General features: G+C 37.3%; 2 protein-coding genes across 4 annotated transcripts; one reads left to right on the top strand and one right to left on the bottom strand.

The window, feature by feature from the left end:
* Window positions 1–10,719: 10,719 nt before the first annotated feature.
* On the bottom strand, window positions 10,720–17,990 carry LOC136840840 (uncharacterized). 3 transcript variants are annotated; one of them, XR_010853750.1, is made up of 5 exons: window positions 17,695–17,990; window positions 14,660–14,910; window positions 13,344–13,407; window positions 13,105–13,200; window positions 12,278–12,412 (listed from the first exon to the last, which is right to left on the bottom strand). XR_010853750.1 is itself a non-coding variant. In XM_067107785.1 (3 exons), the coding sequence occupies exons 1-2, from the start codon at window positions 17,897–17,899 to the stop codon at window positions 14,678–14,680; spliced, it is 438 nt and encodes a 145-aa protein (XP_066963886.1). In that variant the 5' UTR covers window positions 17,900–17,988; the 3' UTR covers window positions 10,720–13,200; window positions 14,660–14,677. The 3 variants fall into 3 exon arrangements, 1 of the variants encoding a protein (XP_066963886.1); XR_010853749.1 differs by lacking the exon at window positions 13,344–13,407 and having other exon boundaries at window positions 17,695–17,988; XM_067107785.1 differs by lacking the exon at window positions 13,344–13,407 and having other exon boundaries at window positions 10,720–13,200; window positions 17,695–17,988.
* LOC136841142 (uncharacterized) lies at window positions 10,988–11,536 on the top strand. Its single transcript, XM_067108188.1, has one exon. It carries the CDS (start codon window positions 10,988–10,990, stop codon window positions 11,534–11,536), a length of 549 nt encoding a protein of 182 aa, XP_066964289.1.
* Window positions 17,991–20,461: the final 2,471 nt, after the last annotated feature.

Below are 20,461 nucleotides of genomic sequence, written 5' to 3'. Positions count from 1 at the left end.
AGAAGACTAACAACTGAAAGCAAAAACACGGACGAAATATGAGGCGTGCCTTAGCATAAGAAAAGTCTCAGGCTAATGCACTCGCGGATGTCCACTGTTCTTTTTCCATTCGAAGCAATTTACATCAGAATAATTCAGGCGACCTGAAAACGACACCGCTAGGAAGTGATGAATACTTTATGACATGTGAAGCAAAAGTAACATTCCTGGTGCCTTTTTTCTTTGAAAGTTAACGTCAGTAAGTCAACACGATTAATAATTGAACTGAATGCAGAATTTGGGCCAAGGGCCAAGCGGTGGGACCTATGAGGTCATTCGGCGCTGAAATGGGGACTTAGAGTAAAGAAGGTTTGAAAGGTGTAACAGGAGGAAAACCTCGCAGTTGCAGTATGAATCAATTGTTAGGAGAAAATGGAAAGTAAGATGGAAGAAAGAGAATATGAAAGGAGGTACAGTAAAAGTAACGAAAGGGGTTGCAGCTTGGGGCAGAAGGCACGCTGCAAAGAACCTTAAGTAATGCCTACAGTGCACAGTATGAGGTGCACTGACGGCGCAACCCCCCTACGGGGAATAATGAACAGGCAATTTCGACTGGAAATGGATGATGAAGACACACCCCCGACACTATATGTATGGTTTAACTCACAATCCATTCCACCATAGATATGGGTACAGTAGGCCCGTTGAGATTCCAGGTATTATGTATTAGCATGTCTGGTGCCATTCCTTTTATTCCTTGTGTGTCCGAGTGGACAAAGTGTTGCTTGGCAAATCACGGGTAAGTAGTTCAAAAACCGCAGTCGGAGGTTGATTTTATCACTAATAACAACAAGAAGAGGCAAAATTATATCAACAAAGTAGAATACTTTTCTCTTTTCTTTTCTTTTTATTAAACATGGGCTTTCACTGCCTTAGTCCTACACGAACGCCACAGAATATTTGTGATATAAAAACGAAGATATTAAATGACACAGACACATATTTATAAACAACTGAGTAGATATATCGCACAAATTTAAGGCCAAAATTAGAAAATGTCAATCTGGTGGATTTCGTCTCCATGGCGATTTCTTTTGGACGCCTCAGATATTACGTCTTTCCACAGATTATTTTTCTCCTGTCGCATTCACAAAATGGAACTATATAAGAACAGTTTCGTGACAAAAATCACTTCACTTTGAGTCAGCTCCATCGCGCGGATCGAACTCTGCGTTTTACTGTATATGACAAAGTCTGAATGAACAGCATCATGACTTGCAATTTTCGTGAGGCAAGTTGAGTGGTGTGATCGAGTTGTCCAGCGGCCATTTTGCATGAAAATATTCGCCATTTAATCAAGCTTTGGCTTTTCAGTGCGTTCCTATAGCAATATATCTTTAATAATGCAAATGCCTTGATACTTGAGCTTATACATTGCATGCTGGAAAGTCAGGGGTTCCTATTTTTTTTCTTTTTTTTTTTTTACTTCCCGGAGTTCGAGGATTGCCGTATAGTGTCTCGTTTCATTCAGTATCGTTTTCATTCTAATTTCAAGGGTCATTCCAGTTTCCTATTCGGGATAAAATAACGTGTTACAAAAGACACTTGTTTCGGGGAATGACCGAGAATTTTCGAGAGAGAGTTGACCATTAATCACGATTGATGCATTTTGGTTGGAGAGGAATAAAATCCGATGATGATGAATTTAGTGTCTTCGAAAAAGAAAGGGAAGGAAAAAGGTTTCAAGTTCCTTTTGTTAATGTTGAAGGTAACTTCTGAATCTTCAGTGAGAGTCTAATTTAGGGCATATATAAGATACCTTGGTTGTCAGGCATTCACTCTCCCGTTTTAAGTAGAGATCCAATTCAGTGTCTTTAAACTACTCGTTCAATGGGACATTTTTCAGAAACGTCCGCCTTCCCATTCCAGATGCAATTGCATAATACCATTGCATACTTTCGACAGTCTTCACAAAATATACAATTATATGCGAGGCTGTATAATACCATTGCATACTTTCAACAGTCTTCACAAAATATACAATTATATGCAAGGCTGTAAAATTATACTTGACTACAACTAGCCCTTGTTAGTTTGCCAGTTTGTTTCGGTGCCACTCTCTCTACGGGACAAGTAACAGTATATGGGAAGACTGCTCGCAAAAAAAGTGAACAGTGAAAGTGTGATGATTCATCTCGTTTTTATCAAGACCAGGCATCGAAGTGATACTGTCTCCGTAAACGTCCCTCAGCTAACTTCAATTTTTCATCAACTTTGCACCTCAAACGTCTGATTTCACGTGTTCACTGCATTCTTCACGAAAAGCCTTAGAGCAGAATTTTCTGCACCGAAAAATTACATCGTTTCTTCAGTCTTCAAAACTGACTGTTTAACACAAAAAAAGTGTTTTGAGATTCTTTCTTATGAAAGTTCCTTCCACTGTGAAACTGTATTTTGACCTCTAATACCAGGATGAATGGTTTAAGGATATGCTTGTATAAGGATATATGAATATCCTGACAGTACCGCTGCCGTCCGTGTTCCTGTTTCAAGTCCCTATGAATACCTACGCCTCAGGATTTTAAGACTTTGTTGTAGGCATCTTCAACATATGACTCAGTTTTGCGCATTCCCCAAAAATAATGCAGCTCACGAAGGAAACCGTCTTGGCCTGACCGTATTTAGAATCTATCTTCTTACTTTATTGCCAGCTAACTTTGTCGCGAAATTATTTTTGATTTGTTGCTATTGGTCATTCACTTCGTCTTTTACGAGATTCAATATGTGCACTAGTGCATCTGGTGAAATTCAATACGTGAACTAGTGCATCTGGTGAAGTAAACAGGGGATTGCATACGTACCGTTAATAATGAGGAGGAGCTGAATGATAAATTTGTAATTTTATTCTATCACTGAAGTAAGATTTCCTTTGTCACAGTTCATAATCATTGGCCCTCTTTCCATTTTCCAGCTCTGTTCTCAACAGACTAATCTAGATGTTTTTTTATGGTTTGCTTGTTTTTTTAAACAAAACCAACCTCCTCTCATGACATTTGGCCCTTTTTGTATGGGTTTAATAACCTAATAAACCATATGGAGCTAATGTGTGATCTAGAAATCCAGGTAACTTCAATTTAAAAATGACTTATGCATAATTAGTCCTTTTCAATTACCCTTCAGTCATTCAAAGACAGAGAACAATGAGTTCACAGAAGTACATTGACTTAGCTGCGATGCAGATTACTCAAAGATCGATCCAGAGAACTGAAACTTTTCAAGACAAACGGTCTTTCTGCTACACACTGACTCATTTTACCAGTTTGTACACATGCACCCATTTTCATCTGTCACCCAACTCGCCCATGCAAAAGGATTCGGGTAAATCAGATCCTACAGGTCAATCCGCTTACTCCTGGCAACGTCAGTTAATATTATTGCATGTCATTCAGTCAGTGAATCACCTTTCAGTCGACTAAGGAGAATTGTATGATGTCAGTTTAAACTTCTTATGACAAACACACCTTGACTGCTTTCGCAGTATCCAGGAAGTTACCAAGACGAGAAAATGAAGGCAGCTCCAGGTAATATTCCTTCCAAATTCGGCGCCAGAAGGTTCAAAACTGAACAGATTCGACCAAGCAACTACGAAAGCCACCTCGATGAAAGCAATCTCAGACGCAACTGGCAATTGCTCACTCGGTTAAGTGACGGCCAAGACTATCGCAATAAATTATTCAGGAGGCTGTCTTTTTAGTGTTGTCATACGCAAATGGATCATACAAATGGTGGTGAATTATTAATGTCTAAATATGGACACCACTAAGATTGAGGTGTTCTTCAAAAGTGCGGAAGCGACATGTTAATAAATAGATCGATGTCTGTTCGGGAATTACACTTATTCTTCGTCAAAGCATTCAAGAAAGACTGCCTTTGTCTCTTAACTAGTTTTTGTAACTAATATGAATTCTGCTGTTCATGGAAAAACCTCTGAATATATACATCAGACTAAAAGGTACTGAGAGACACGTGCCTCCTCCAGCGCCAAGTAATTTCAGAATTCTGAAATCAAATTGTTGTGAAATCCACAACATACAGAATTATTACATTCCATCGTAGATATCCCCCACCCCACCCTCCAAAATAAATCGAAAAAAGACATAGCAATAGCATTGCAAAACCAGTTCAACTCTTTTTTTTTTCTTTTTTTTTTTTTTTACCAAGCCAAAATTTAATGGAAATCCGCGTATGGCACTTTGAGAAACCTTCCCATAGTTCTGCATGTAAGTCGCCGATGACAGTAAAGAATAAAAGAAATACTGGATATATTTCAGGCTACTTTCAGTGCAAATTTCCAGCCTTTCCAGTCTCATTCACTCCAGTCACTCCAGACATGCCAATTAAGGCAGTTATTCCACAGTCGCATATCAAATCAACCTCCATCCTGCTTCAGACACAATCAGACTCAGAATTATACTTAGAAGCAATATTTTAGTACATTTTCGATGTTTTCTATGCAGGGACCATAGATTTGCACTTTTACAACTCTTGGTTAATCTTGACTAAAACGTTTTTACCTTTTAATATGGGCCTCTTTCTTCCCGTCACAGTAAGAGGTGCGACCATAGATACCAGGGTGATCAGTGTCGTGCATCTTCGTTGCCATAACTTTTCATCGCTGTGGTTCTCTGGCTAAAGAATCCCATAGTTACAGTGTGGAAGAAGACACAATTTCTAGAATCAGCCAGACTGGTGAATTACCGGCATTCTTCGGCCTATCTTGGATCATTCACCCTTCTCTTTCTGACAGCCAGGTTGGCTATGACTGTGGTTCCTGCTTCCTGGTTCCTAAGCGCTCACTCCACAAACGCAGTTGCGGGCACGCTACGCTATTCACACGAGATGCAAACCTTTATTCCCTTGTTGTTTCCAGTTTTAATCGTCTTTAGTTTTTAATTTAGAATATTTCAAAATGTTTATTTTAATTCTTCTCAGCTAAAGCAACCGCGAAAATTTAAAGATGATTCTGAACTAGATATTTCAAAATATTTCCACTTTCATTTCTTTTTCTTTTCAACTGAGGCAGAGCCGTGCTATCGGCTTTGACATCCATCGTTTTCCAGGTTAAGAACACTCTTAATCTTCCCCCCGTTTTCTGTTAGGTGATTTCAGGGTCTCTAAAGTAATGTCATGATCATCCGTTTTTGGTGTGGTTTTACACCTGAACAAATGTTCGGTGCTGGCCTCCTCCACTCTGCAGATATGAGCAGATCATTCACTAATTTTCTTCTTCTTAGAACTGCCACAGTGTAATTTGCAGACCAATCAGAACCCTGCTATTGCTGTTCTTTGAAACTACTGCTTTTAGAGAGAGCAAAAGGACTGATTATTGCCGTTGATTAGGGGAGGAGGGGCTTATCTGCTACTAGGAAGTGGTTCCTTAAGAAAATGCCCCTATCTTTTCAGGGCATTTGTAGAGGGGGGCGGCCAAACTCAGTCGTCTCCAGAACACTCACCCTTCACTGACTGAGCGAAAATGCTCAGCAATTATTTTCTTTGAACGCTCCTTGTAATATTACACTTCATACTACAATAATGAATTTGGCTCCGTTTTTAAGCGAAAGGGTTGAACTACACCATAATGTTTAAAAAATACAAGAAAACTGAAAAGAAATAGACATCACGCGTAAAAGTTACCCGTAATGAAAAATTTGGGTACTTTTATACAAAAATACGGTAAATCGGAGACAAGAGATAACCAATTTCTGTTGCCACAGTGTAGAATCATGATAATTTGCCCTTTCAATGATATGAAATTCACTACTACTTGAGCCACGTATGATGGCACAAAGCGCCTTTTGATAACTTCCCTCATATCCATATCAACGTTCTATAGTTCTTTTGGCTCTCAAGATATATATATATATATATATATATATATATATATATATATATATATATATATATATATATATATATATATATATATATATATATATATATATATATATATATATATATATATATATATATATATATAATATTATATATACATATAAATATAAAAATATATATATGAATATATATATATATATATATATATATATATATATATATATACTGTATATATATATATAATGTTGCTAAAGTATTTTTCCGAAAGACGGAGCAAAATGCTATTTTTAAAACACCAACACCTGGCCTTATGACAATTATTAGCGACTGTTGATGTTGCTCTCTCATTTCTGTCTTCAGTTTACCCCAAATGAAGAACATAATTTTACTTTTAAACAAAATGTAGTCGAATCATTACAAGTAGCCTCCACTTTGAGAAGAAGTAAAAAAAAATTGAGAAAATAAAATAAAACCAGAAGCCACAAATAAACATCAATACAAACATATTACGAAAAACTGTTTAATTGTTTAATTTCTTCCACAAAAGTGTAATGCTCAATGAAAAAAAAACGCAATATCTTTCAAGAGCTTCCTCACGTAGACAACCATCGAAATTTGATAGCCGTTAAAAGTGCCAATGCTTTTACAAATAACTGCTCTCTCCAGAGGTCATTTCCTTTCTTTTCAGTTCTACGAAGAGTTAAAAAAGATCTTTGTCTCCGTAGGCCTTATTTTTCCGGCTACCTGGGGACTGAGAATTTGGACATTCACCCTCTGAGCTAACACAAGTCTTCGTTCCAACTTGCGTTAGCTACAAGTCAAGTAATGAGGTCTCCACACTATGTGCTGCACGAATATAGTTCCTCTTTGGACGAGTCGGTAGAGTTGTCGGCTAGCACTCTGCTAGGCCCGAGTTCGAGTCTCCGACCGGCCAATGAAGAATTAGAGGAATTTATTTCTGGTGATAGAAATTCATTTCTCGCTATAATGTGGTTCGGATTCCACAATAAGCTGTAGGTCCCGTTGCTAGGTAACCAATTGGTTCTTAGCCACGTAAAATAAATCTAATCCTTCTGGCCAGCCCTAGGAGAGCTGTTAATCAGCTCAGTGGTGGACGGTTGTGGCCTAGATGTACTTTGAAGCTACACTAAACCTACCTACTCTCAATTTCCTTTCCAGCGCTGAATGTCCTTATAGGTCCCAGTGCTTGGCCATTGGCCTAAACTCTACAGTATATTTCGCAGTGCTACAGAGACTGTGCGGACGAGGACAGATTCCAGAATCAACCAGAATGACGAATTATCTGAATTTCTCCGGTTTACCTGGCTTGTTTAACTTGCTCCTTGTGGGAATGGGTTTGAAATTAGCGAAAGTGATACATTCCATAACACAACTTTCTTTTTCTTTGACTTAACATGTTTTGGCATCCCTGTCTGTTTTTTTTTTCAATATGTTAAGGATATGTATATATACATATATACATATGTATGTATGTATGTATGTATGTATGTATGTATGTATGTATGTATGTATGTATGTATGTGTATTTATATATGTATGTGTATATATGTACCATATTATATATATATATATGTGTATATATGCCATATATATATATATATATATATATATATATATATATATATATAAATTTGCTGTTATAACTGACTTCGTCTACCCTCTAGGGTTTTTATGGGCCTTTTATTGTGTGTGTATTATTATTATTATTATTATTAGTATTATTATTATTAATTATTATTATTGTATATACACTGATAGTTATAGTGTGCACATGTACTATGCCGTGCTAACATAGTCTGAACAAAGGATTCTGCAGTAATATTACAAAGAGTTAATTCCAAAATGTGTTTATTTCTGTCCAGCTACGTAAGATTTTTACAGCTTTTTCCAACTACTATGGATTTGGTCCCTAAAATAAGAATTTACACACAAGCTAGGTACTGATTAAAAAGAAAAATTATTACATAAATATACAAATACATATACGTATAGATAAAACATTATTTATATTAATTACAACAAAGGTTACAAAGGTTCACGTTGCTGGGAACTTGTCCTTTCTAAAAATGAGTTGAGATCATCTGGTGGCATGCAGCCATAGTTTCCATTCAACTCGATGTTTAGGCGATGCGGTCGTGGGTAGGCACACCCAGGGCCCTTGAAATATACTCGGAGTATAGTTGAAGGACCTTCGGTACACTTATTTCCTTTCTATTACCGACCTTTGCGCCTGCTGGCGTCTTCAGCAGTCCTTGCGTTGCCGGGAAACGCCTTGTCTGAAGAGATCGATGCTCCTTCAGCTGCACTCTTTACGGAACTGACACGACATATATAAATAACTTAAGCAATTAAGAAATCAATGGCTTGACTTTTGCCCCAGGGGCGTTGATTACAGCAACTGAAATTGTTCCCCCCCTCCTTATTCCAATGAGTGCCCCACTCGCCCCAACATGCTGAGAATGAGAAGCGTTGTAATTAAATCTTGCTCAAAAGGAGCAGGAGAAAAAGTTAACCCGAACTTTTGGGGACTCATTTTAGCAAATCGTGATCGCGGGCTCACGGAAATCAGACTTGGGCTTTCGTGACGAGTCGAACGAATATTCCGAGAAATTTATAACGATATCATAAGCTTTATCAAATAAACAGCACACGTGTAAGGTAGATATGTATCTTCAGGTTGGATGTTCAAAAGTAAGATTAAGTGTCGGATACAGATATATATATATATATATATATATATATATATGTGTGTGTGTGTGTCAATGTATGTGTGTGCGTGTGTGTGTATGTGTATGTGTATATATATGCATACACTCACACCTACACACTCTACCTATATCTGTATCTTCAAGGACGGATGTTCAAAGTAAGTTAAGTGTCGGATACAGATATATATATATATATATATATATGTGTGTGTGTGTGTGTGTGTGTGTGTGTATGTGTGTGTGCGTGTGTGTGTGTATGTGTGTATGTATCATATATATACATACACTCACACCTATATATATATATATATACACACACTTACATATATATATATATATATATATATATCATATCAGATACTTAGCTTGAATATTCGTTATTCATGAAGGTTTCCATCACAGGGCAAAATCATGAGCTACACTTCCTTAACAATACAATAGATGAAACACAAAAGCACAAGGAAAATTATATAAAGCTGGAAAACATAAATTGTACCCAAATGTACCAAATATACCCGACCCGATGTATAAAATGTACCAAATGAATAAAATGTATCCTATAAAAAAAATGTATCCACGGTGGTACCGAATGGCCAGAATGTACAAAATGTAGACTACGAAATTTACCGAGTGAAATAAATGCATCTACTATAATATGCTAAATGCACCAGATGTATAACTTATGCCTAAGTAAAAGGAACCTTATGTTCATTGGGCACATTATGTACATTGTGTGCCTTTGGTACTTTCATGCCTTATGTCAATTGTTCACATAGTTTACGTAGGCAGACCTCGAGAAGTCCATGACGATTACTAATATATGATGTACAAATAGTAGTTAGTCTGGGGTCCATACCTTTTCAATAAGATCAAGATCAGAAGACTAAAAACTAAGGATTTTCACTTTAGAGATTGTGAAGTTCATTATTAAAACTAGATTTTTTTTTTTTTTTTTGCAGCAAAGGATTAGATGGATAGTAAAGGATTTCACTCAAAATTTGCTATGTACATAGCGTTCGTAGTTGTCCTTTTATTGAATGACTACAAGGACCTCTAACAATGTCAGGTTATAGGTAATAATAATAATAATAATAATAATAATAATAATAATAATAATAATAATAATAATAATAATAATAATAATAATAATACGCTTACGTTGAAAAGAATGACAGAGCATCAGATGAATTCAATTTCTGAAAAGTCTTTTCAATTCTTCTTATTACTCTCTTTTCTTCAATGCTAATATCTGCCAAAAGTTGGCCGACGTCCGTAATGTGAATAATGGAAAGGCGGGAGTTCTGGATTCTTTCACGTTTTTATTCGTATACCCTCGGGCTGAAGTTAACTCGAAGTCTTTCTCTTTTTCCTCCCACCTGATTAATCACCAGAAACAGAATCTTGAAAAACAACTCACACGCAGACAACGGCTGGGATCAAATTTACTGAAGTCTCCGCCAGAAATGAATGCGAACTCGGTTTACATAAGTGTCCCTTAGGATTAAATTCTCGGTCGAGAGGTACAGAGAATGGGCTTCCGTGGTATGACTAAATTAATTACGATAACTCCTTCTCCAATGACATTGTCCCGAACTACAGACTTTACAGATGAAATGCGTAGCGCACCATTACGGTGAATTTTACATCATTGCCAGATGAAATGGTAAAAGTTAACTCTGAGCCATTATCGCATTTTATACTTGGAAATATAATTTTCCTATGTTTTAATGCGTGCTGTGAACGTTTCTGACGTTCTTTTAGTTGTCAAATGCCCTAGACAACGACACCAACCCTAACCTAACCTTATATAACCTTACTTTAGAGCATGATGTTAATATGAAAGCATTCCATAAACTTACCTTAATCCGAATGAGAACTATCAGTGGGATTAAGGTCCTTGTGTTTCAATCGTTTTGTGTTTTCCCCCCCACCCAAAAACCCCGCATGCCCACCGTGGTCTGTTAAAGAATATAAGTGTAGTCTTTGTGTCTTTCGTTAATTTGTTTAGTTACCCCCTACCAATTACGTACTCATTTTCTCCTATATATACTTTGTTTGTGTATTATTAATATATATCTCTTCCTGTATTTGTGCTGTAAACCTTTAAGAGAAGAGATTGAAATAAGCATCTTTACTTATTTAGGCCATTATGAAGTTTATGTAATGTATAAGCAAAGAAGTACTTATTTTCCAACTGCGCATTTATCCCGATCTTAACAGGAAGTAATAAACAGAGTTTGATTGAAGATGGCTACCTCTCATTTATGAACCCGACCGTCTTCATTTTAGCTTGGGGATTGCCCTCGGATCTACATTTTGGTGCCCAGAACCGAAAATAAAGTACCTTTAGGAGATATTAAGAACTTTAAGCTGTGAAACGCGTGGATATGGCAAAAACAGAGGAATTATTGAGGAGACGGTCGGTTGCCAAAGGTTGGTTGCCTCGATCTGTTAATGAGTTGCAGTATTTGTTGCGAGACGACGTTTCTGATAGCGAACTCTTAGAGAATGCAGTTAGTGTTTTTGATAAAAGACTAGCAGTTTTAGATGATCTTCAAGCAGCAGTGGAATTAGGAATAGGCATTGCTGATTTAGAGGCAGACATAGGTGAAACCGATAGATTTCATAGGAGTGCCAGACAGGTTAGGGCTGAAGCAGCCAAACGTTTGAAAGGTGTTAGTACTGAGACTGACACTGCATCTGTTTCCAGTAAAGAGAAATCAGAAGTGAAGTCACGCAGATTAGAACTTCCCAAGTATTCTGGTGACTTGACTGAGTGGCAGTCCTTTTGGGAAAGATTTGATGCGTTAGTTGACCAGAGTGAGCTGCTAGTTATTAGCAAGTTTAGCTACTTGCAATCGTTGCTTCAAGGGGAAGCACTGACAGTTACTCAAGGTCTAGCACTTACTTCCTGTATTTGTGTTGTAAACCTTTAAGAGAAGAGACTGAAATACGCATCTTTACTTGTTTAGGCCATTATGAAGTTTATGTAATGTATAAGCAAAGAAGTACTTATTTTCCAACTGCGCATTTTGTATCCACGACCTTAACGAGAGTAATAAACAGAGTTTGATTTAAGGTGGCTGCCTCTCATTTGTGAACCCGACCGTCTTCGTTTTAGCCTTGAGATTGCCTCAGGATCTACATGGTCAACCGAGTTGCAGGATATATGGGTGAGGTCCACCATCTCATGTGCTAACAAAACGAAGGCCGGAAACGTTCAAAACATACTTTAAAACATAGGAATATTATATTTTCAGGCCAACATACAATAACAGTTAAAGTAAAACAACACTGATGAAATACCTCATACAAAGAGATTCTAGGGCACCAAGGAGTTACTTGACACAAAACAACCAGCAGAGCGAGTTGAATCTTCCAGTGATGATGGAGCGCATTTCAAGTTTTTTTTATTGGAGTGTTGACATTGCTAATTGCAATGCATCTGGTCTAGGCATATCATGTTTATGTGCAAGAAAATGCAGACACGCTCCGAGAAGCAGGAATGTGACACTTAGGAAAAATTTTCTTAATCTGTTAATTTCTGTGAACATTGTTGAACATAATGTCCCATATTTATCGTATATACTATGACAACAGCAGTAAGCTTATATATATTCTAATCATCTTCCTGGTCAATGGGGGAGCCCTTAGTACATGAGGCAGCAGTAGAGGTAAGCCTTGATGGTGGAGCTGGCGTAGAATCTCTGTGCCACCATGTGTGGAGGACAGAGGAGCATCTTCACGGGACTTTGGATGGCGCGAGTGTACCCGTAAGCTTCTGTCGCATTTGAGCACCGAGTCAGATCAACCTATAATTGAAGGACAAGAAGCAAACGAAAATTTTAGATAATACAATTTGTCCAAAATGCATAAAAATCTGTAGCAATAACTGCAGTGAAGTTGATCAATGCACATTAATACTACAATTTCAGATCCGACAAGTGATTTCAAGGGACTCCTTCGTGGTTATGAGTCCTTGTAGGTCGTCATCAAGTCTTCCATTCCCTTTTATGAGTCTCTTGGTGCTAGATTATGGTAATAATTCATTATGTAGTATATTTCGTAACTAAAAGTTTGATTATTTGCTTAAAGTAAGCATGCAAAACATGGAGAGATAAAATCATGACGTTCGTTTCAGAAAGTAATCTTAAAACTTTTATAAATACGTTTAGAAAGCTTGTTCAGGCCAAGGTGCAGGTGCGGCTGTTAATCCTTCATATTTCTTGAATTTCTTAGACTCAGTAACTTCCTGAACACATTAACATAAAGAAAGTGTTTCTTGCCGCAGTGAATGTGGTATTTCAGACACATCTCGCCTCCTGATACACTGCTAAATCTTTCATTGAAAAGTGGTGTCCAGAAAGTAGGGTTGCCGAAATTTTAACCGGTCGTGTGAGAGTCTCTGTCTGAGTGCCTCAGACACAGACACAGATGCATGCGAGATGTGAGTTTTGCACGTGCAATCACCAGCACAGACAAACAGAAGCATCTTACAACTCACCTTTTGCGTGGACAAGATAGAGCGACAGGAATACCTTAGAGAGGTGACTGGATTGTAATACTGCTGGTCACCCCACAAACAGTCAGTCACAAGGTTCTGTGGAAAGTAGAGTAGGTACGCTGAGGAAATGATTGGAGATTCAGACAAAAATTTCGATTTCTGTTTGGCAATGAGGCCGGTAGGATATTATTTCAAGGTTCACAATATCAATCAACGGAAAAGGAACATTTTTCCTGTACCATTCATTCATTGTATATGGCAATTACAGTATTTGGGCTGGCATCGATTGAGCCATTTCTCGACCTGAAAGAAACAAACAACTGGTGACTTTGGTTAATTATTGCATTTCTTTCTTACTCCTAAAATAGTTTTTCCTCTGTTCTGTTGCTGCCTGTTCACAAGCATATGAAAATTTATTCCTGAGTTTCTCATAAAAGTTCTGAGGGCTGCTCAAGTTTTGGTCTTACTGATGCGCTTGCTAAATCGAATAAGGAAATATGATTATAATGTTTTTATTATAATACTTTACCGATTACACTTCTACTTTCTTATGCTCAACATCAATCGATAGCAGGCTTCAATTTAAATGTTGTATCATTCACCAGAACAACTCAGAAGGTTTAATTTTGCTTCTCAACTGCTTTGTTGCAGTTAGTATTAAAAGGAATTTGAACTTATGCACGAAAGAAAACATATTGTACAGAAGTATGACGAATATCTTTCAAGTGTTGGGTTGTAATGTATTCACGAACAGCAGGATTATCCTGTTACTTGCTAGTTTTCTGCAAAAGAAAACTATTGTGCCTGCTTTGTCTGTCCGTCAGCACTTTTTTCTGTCCGCACTTTTTCTGTCCGCCCTCAAATATTAAAAACAACTGTTGCTAGAGGGCTGCAAATTGGTATGTTAATCATCCACCCTCCAGTCATCAAACACACCAAATTGCAGACCTCGTATTATGTTATTCTACACTGTGCACTTCCACGATAGGACCTGAAGCTTTACTAGGCATTTTCCGTCTATTTCTGTTCAGCAAAAGCTTTACATTTATCCTTGAGTTGATTCAGATTTTACTAGGCTTATGTCCTCATTTTCTGTATTCGTTTTTTTCTCTGTTAACTAATATTATTTGTTGTTTTGCGATCTAACTTGGTAATATTCGAAGTTAAAATCGGTGTTAACAAAAACATCCTGTTAGAGGATTTGAACTGCTGGCCAGTGAAATACCAGACCAATTTCAGGCAATATTACGTGTACAGTACCTTAGGCCCAATGGGGAGTTTCTAATGTGTACACTCACTGTCGGTGGGGTTGGCGGGGTTGGGGGGGAGGGCGTGAATCCATAGTTAGAGCTGGAGGGGTGTCCCTTATAAAGATTCCAAATATAGTTAGTTGCCTTTCTGTTTTCTCTCTATTTATGTCACCTGCGATTGACTGGTTAAACCGCTGGACCCCTGATCACTGGTCGGCAGTTCAAACCCACCAAGAAGGAGGTTGTCAGCAGCAACTATTTTCAGATGATAAGAAAAAAATTTGTCCTTAGAATTCGATACTTACACGAATACCAATTGTGTCTCAAGATCGTGCGTCGTTGATGGCTGTGTAGCCAATGGAGAGCGTCAATGACATCCCTGGCACCTGAGTGCATATCATGTAATCGAGGTCTGGAAAAGCGGTGAGGGAGGCAATCCCAACGATGAAGTCGTTTGGGTCACACCTGTGGGGCCAAAATGACCCACCCGTCGGTGGGGCAGGTATGCAAGTAGGACAACTGAACTCTAGCTTGATGGCCGTCCTCTTCTGTATGTCTGAAATGGAAGATTAAAGTTACTGAAAAAAAAAATATGACTTGAGATGGAAAGGTAAGAATTTCAAAAAATATATATATATTAATCATTTAAACAATGAAATCCAAAAATTATAGCAGAATTCCGCAGTTATAATTCTTCTTAATTGTAAAACATTCTTGGCCTGAATCTGTATTGATTTAATTAAATATCGTTAGATTTACGTTAAATGGTATATATATATATATATATATATATATATATATATACATGCCATTTAACGTAAATCTAACGATATTTAATTAAATCAATGCAGATTCAGGCAAGAATGTTGCAATTAAAGAAATTATAACTGAATGTATTATATAATTTTAGTTTATTGTTTAAATAGATTTAATATATATATTTTTTTGAAATTCTTACCTTTCTATCTTCAAGTCATATTTATATAATATATATATATATATATATATATATATATATATTATATATATATATATATATATCAAAATAGCTCCTGCAGAGAAAAACACGAACAATTGACATTACATAAATCCAAAGTTTTCCCGCACAATTACGTTGTTACAATACTGTCACAAATTTCACTGAAAGGTTTTGCTTCTGTGTCCCTTTGCTAATCTGAATCATTCTCTTTACTACAAACTGCACTTTTCTTTCTTTTCAAAAATAAGAACTATCATCAAAGACACACGCGTATGTGTGTTTTGATGGTAGTTTTTGCAAAAAGCATACATCGGCCTAACCCTTGGGAGATATGTACATCAGTGATAGTTTGGGCAAAAAGCATAATAGGCCTAACCCTTAGGAGTTATGTGCGTCAGTGATAGTTTGGGCAAAAAGCATACATAGCCCTAACCCTTAGGAGATATGTACATCAGCGATTGTTTGGGCAAAAAGCATACATCGGCCTAACCCTTAGTAGATAATATGTACAGCAGTGACAGTTTTTTGCAAAAGGCATACATCGGCCTAACCCTTAGGAGATATGTGCATCAGTGATAGTTTGGGCAAAAAGCATAATAGGCCTAACCCTTAGGAGATATGTACATCAGTGATGGTTTTTGCAAAAAGCATACATCGGCCTAACCCTTAGGAGATACGTACATCAGTGATAGTTTGGGCATGTACAAAAAGCATACATCGGCCTAACCCTTAGGAGATACGTACATCAGTGATAGTTTGGGCATGTACATCAGTGATAGTTTGGGCAAAAAGCATACATAGGCCTAATCCTTAGGAGATATGTATCAGTGATAGTTTGGGCAAAAAGCATACATCGACCTAACCCTTAGGAGATACTTTGCACAGCAGTGATAGTTTGAGTAAAAAAGCATACATAGGCCTAACCCTTAGGAGATAATATGTACAGCAGTGATAGTTTGAGCAAAAAGCATACTTCGGCCTAACCCTTAGGAGATACTTTGCACAGCAGTGATAGTTTGAGCAAAAAGCATACATAGGCCTAACCCTTAGGAGGTATGTACATCAGTGATTGTTTGGGCAAAAAGCATACATCGGCCTAACCCTCAGGAGGTATGTAAATCAGTGATTGTTTGGGCAAAAAGCATACGTCGGCCTAACCCTTAGGAGATATGTACATCAGTGATAGTTTGGGCAAAAAGCATAATAGGCTTAACCCTTAGGAGAAGTGATAGTTTGGACAAAAAGCATACATCGGCCTAACCCTTAGGAGATATGTACATACCCGACGACACTAAATGATAAACATGGCGAAGTAACCTCTCTAAGACTTTATTCAGAGTTTTCAGAAGTGGAAAATGATGCAATGGTCACTGTTTTACTTGTAGATGATTATCAGAAGTGTGAGAAATTTTATCTGTTGTGCGAAAGCGACTTGCCTGGTACGTAGAGGTCACAGGAAACGTCAGATGTAACCACTCGGAGGCTTGAGAGAAGTTCACATCTTCCGGAACCTTTGGCCATCCAGTTAAATCCCAGACAGCCAGATGCTACAGTTAAACGCAAATGAATACACATTAGTGGCGTTCGATCTCTCTCTCTCTCTCTCTCTCTCTCTCTCTCTCTCTCTCTCTCTCTCTCTCTCTCTCTCTCTCTCTCCGCCACATGTTAAGAATTCAGTATTTCATATTTATTACTATAGACAAACTTAAATTAAATATGGATCTGTCTGCCCTCTCTGCATAATCTAATATGTGCTTTACTGATTCACAGTAAGTATTTAAGTACTCTCGTTTTGAAAGAATATGGATGTGGTATCCTTGTTACGTTTACTACGAAAAACCTCAGTCCGATTCATAATATCAAATTACATTTTTCTCTGACTATAGGTCTTCAGCTTAACATGGACAAATTAAAACTAGGTTGTTTTTTTTTTCATTATTTGATGCTTCTTACTAATGAATAGTATTAATAAATATCTCCTGTATATGATTCAGACTGTTCCTGTAAGCAAATCCTTTGAGAAAAATGTTAAAAACATATTTAAAATGAGCGTGAACGTTAACACTCAGTAATATAGGGAATTGCCGATATGTAAACGGTCGACACTGAAAACATTTTGCAGCCTGTAACAAGCTAATAACAACAAAAATAGAACCGAAAAGCACAAGAAAAAAAATTTTTTACTTTGATATGGCACCATATGCAAGGAACAATTTTTCCTCTCCCAGATGTTTCACAAAAATAAAATCGCATTTCTGTTTATCGTCCAGTAAAGTCTTCGGCTCTGAGCAGGAATACTTCCAGTATAGGTGCACATATCATTATGCCATTTGTTACTCCTATTGACTATGGACAACTCACCAGCTGCGCAGGCTCCGGCGCATAAAGCTCTAGTTGCAACAACAATGGGCACCTGCAATACCCTAGAGCCTCTTGTTTGTTTCTCTCCGACTCGGTAGAAAACTTCGGTAACGCTCTCGACCAACGAAGAAAGTAATAACATTATCACTGCCATGCCTACCAGGGTCAGTTTCACTGGGACAGTTCTTGAGCCGGACGAATGCATCTTTGACCTTGAACTGTGCTGAGACAGGTATCAGCTGAATAACCACGATGCCTGAAAGGAAATTCTAGGTAATAATTTTTTCCCATTCAGTGATCATTGCTGTCGTAGTGATTAAAATGTTAAAAGTTAAAGTCCTCCTGGACCTCTGTAGTCTCATAGGGAAGGCTCTGATCTGTTTCTTAGACCGACAGCCAGTGGGGTACGGGTCCCAATGCCTACGACATGTGGCCAGCGTGTCGCTAGACCCACTGTTTAACTCCCCAACCCGAGGGCTGGTACCTATTCTCCTACTGAATCTCTCGGGCTTTTTTGGACTATTAAATTGACGGGCTACCAGATTTATGCAGTGGCGCAATCCGAGCCATCAGTGTCATTATTTTTATTTACTTTTTATTTTAAGAATACCCATACCATTCTATTGACCAAAGCTGACAGTGGTACATATTTGCAGCTGGTTCGACTGGTGGCTGGCAGAGGGGTATCCACCCTAATGAATGAGAGTAATATATATACTATATATGTGTATACATATATTTATTATATACATGCATACATACATATACGTATATATATATATATATACATATATTTATATATTTCTCTTTTCTCCCTTTTCAAAAACACTCTTACCTTGAAAACAATGGCTTACTTCCTTCCACCGGTAACTGCATACGAATGAATTCTCTCACTTACCGCCTGAGTATTTTGTTACCCTCCTTAGGCAGCACCAATATAATAATAATAATAATAATAATAATAATAATAATAATAATAATAATAATAATAAAGCAAGGAACACAAATATGACACAAACACTCAACACCAGAAAGAGAAAATAATGAATAAAGCAGAACGCTTCAAAAAAAAATCATATGAAAAGGAATCAGTAAAACACAAAGGTATCACTAATGGCAATGAAAAATTAAGAAAAATCGATAAAAAAAAACCCAGAAAAATCGATAAAAATTAAGAAAAATCGGTAAAATTGCAAACTATCGCGGCACTCTATCTCGTCAGCTACCGCATTATGTGCAAAATTGGGCGCCGTGTTTAGTACCAGCCACTTGGAGATGATCACGAAAACATAAACAAAAGACGGGTAGTATCACCAACATAAACAAAAGACGTAAACATATACAAAGACATAAACGATGAAGTCAATATTTTCTGTATGGGCGATTGGCGCAATCAAGCCGCGATAATGTTACCAGTTTACCGGGAAGTCAGATTACTACAGAACTAGCCCGAGAAGAAATCTGAGCACTGGCTTACGACAAAATGGAATCATTACAGCGTCGATAAAATTGCCTACACGAAAATTTTACACTGTCAAATGCTACAATTAAGACGTGTTCACAAGAAAGCAATAAGCCTTGGTAATTATTTAGTGCTCTAGTCATTAAGCAGAATGTACGCGAGAGTGATATGGTCACGAATCTTACGTTAATTCTTATCACTGAATGCAAGTCACGAACTCAGGACAAAAATATAGGATTGCAATCAACTACAAGTTAGTTGATTTTGCACACGGAGTTCTCAGGCGCCGAATGTAGGCTCTCCCGATGGATTAATCAAGCAGGTGACAAGTACTTACTCAAGCAAATAATAATAATAATAATAATAATAATAATAATAGGAACTTAGGGTATGATCTTCGCAGACAATCTCAGCAGACACCTTGAATAGCAAGCAATGTGAAATTGACGCACAAACACACACACGCACACTTCAAACAGTAGATAATAATAATAATAATAATAATAATGATAATAATAATAATAATAATAATAACAATAATAATATAATATAATATAATATAATATAATATAATATAATATAATATAATATAATATAATATAATATAATAATAATAATAGTACGAATGGCACTAATGACATCACCAGTTCTCCCTTTTCACCTTCACTCACACCGTCCGTGATCTTGCCGCGGTCACCCAGAGAATTTTCAACACCAAATGAGAACACATAAAGAGATTATCTGAATATTATTTTATAGTTAGATTAATATTCCCTCAGGGAGAAAAAAATATTCACATTTTCACGCTAAGTGGTCCCCAGAAGAGCTATCATAATGGAACACACATAACAGGCGATAGTGTAAAGGGGTTCGGTGATTTTTCTGCAGTCAGACAAAGGGAGTGTAACTTCTTCAGGAACACTCCCAATTATTGTAATAAACTGCAGTCAAAGGTTTAATTTACAATTTCACAAAGAAGGTGCTTTAATTTGCCAATGGCAACAAATATGAACGCGAGGACTAATTCTCCCCGCGAAAGTTCTGCTCCGTTTCCCGCCAGGAACAGACAAAAATTCTAGGGTTCCTGCACCGTATGGCTTTACTTCCAACCGTCGCTTGAGACAAGTTTAAACCCCGATAAAATGAAGACTCCACGGGCGATCGCCCACTTATGTCTCATTTACTTAAATTGTGAGTCCTTTAGTGGGTTCTCCTTGCCAAAGTAACATTCATCCTTGGATCGAAGGAGTGCTGGATCTCAGATCAAGTGGAACGTCAACAGGGTTTCTGCTTTTCTTCACAGGA

This window comes from Macrobrachium rosenbergii, chromosome 8, assembly GCF_040412425.1.
Source record: "Macrobrachium rosenbergii isolate ZJJX-2024 chromosome 8, ASM4041242v1, whole genome shotgun sequence".
Classification (NCBI taxonomy): domain Eukaryota; kingdom Metazoa; phylum Arthropoda; class Malacostraca; order Decapoda; family Palaemonidae; genus Macrobrachium; species Macrobrachium rosenbergii.
This window is presented reverse-complemented; position numbering and strand designations above follow the sequence as displayed.

Excerpts from the sequence above, each read along its gene's own strand:
- LOC136841142 (XM_067108188.1), top strand. The coding sequence starts at position 10,988 with ATGGCAAAAACAGAGGAATTATTGAGGAGACGGTCGGTTGCCAAAGGT.
- LOC136840840 (XM_067107785.1), bottom strand. The coding sequence starts at position 17,899 with ATGCATTCGTCCGGCTCAAGAACTGTCCCAGTGAAACTGACCCTGGTA. Across the intron at positions 14,911-17,694 it reads CGCCGGAGCCTGCGCAGCTG|ACATACAGAAGAGGACGGCC; the intron begins GTGAGTTGTCCA and ends CTTCCATTTCAG.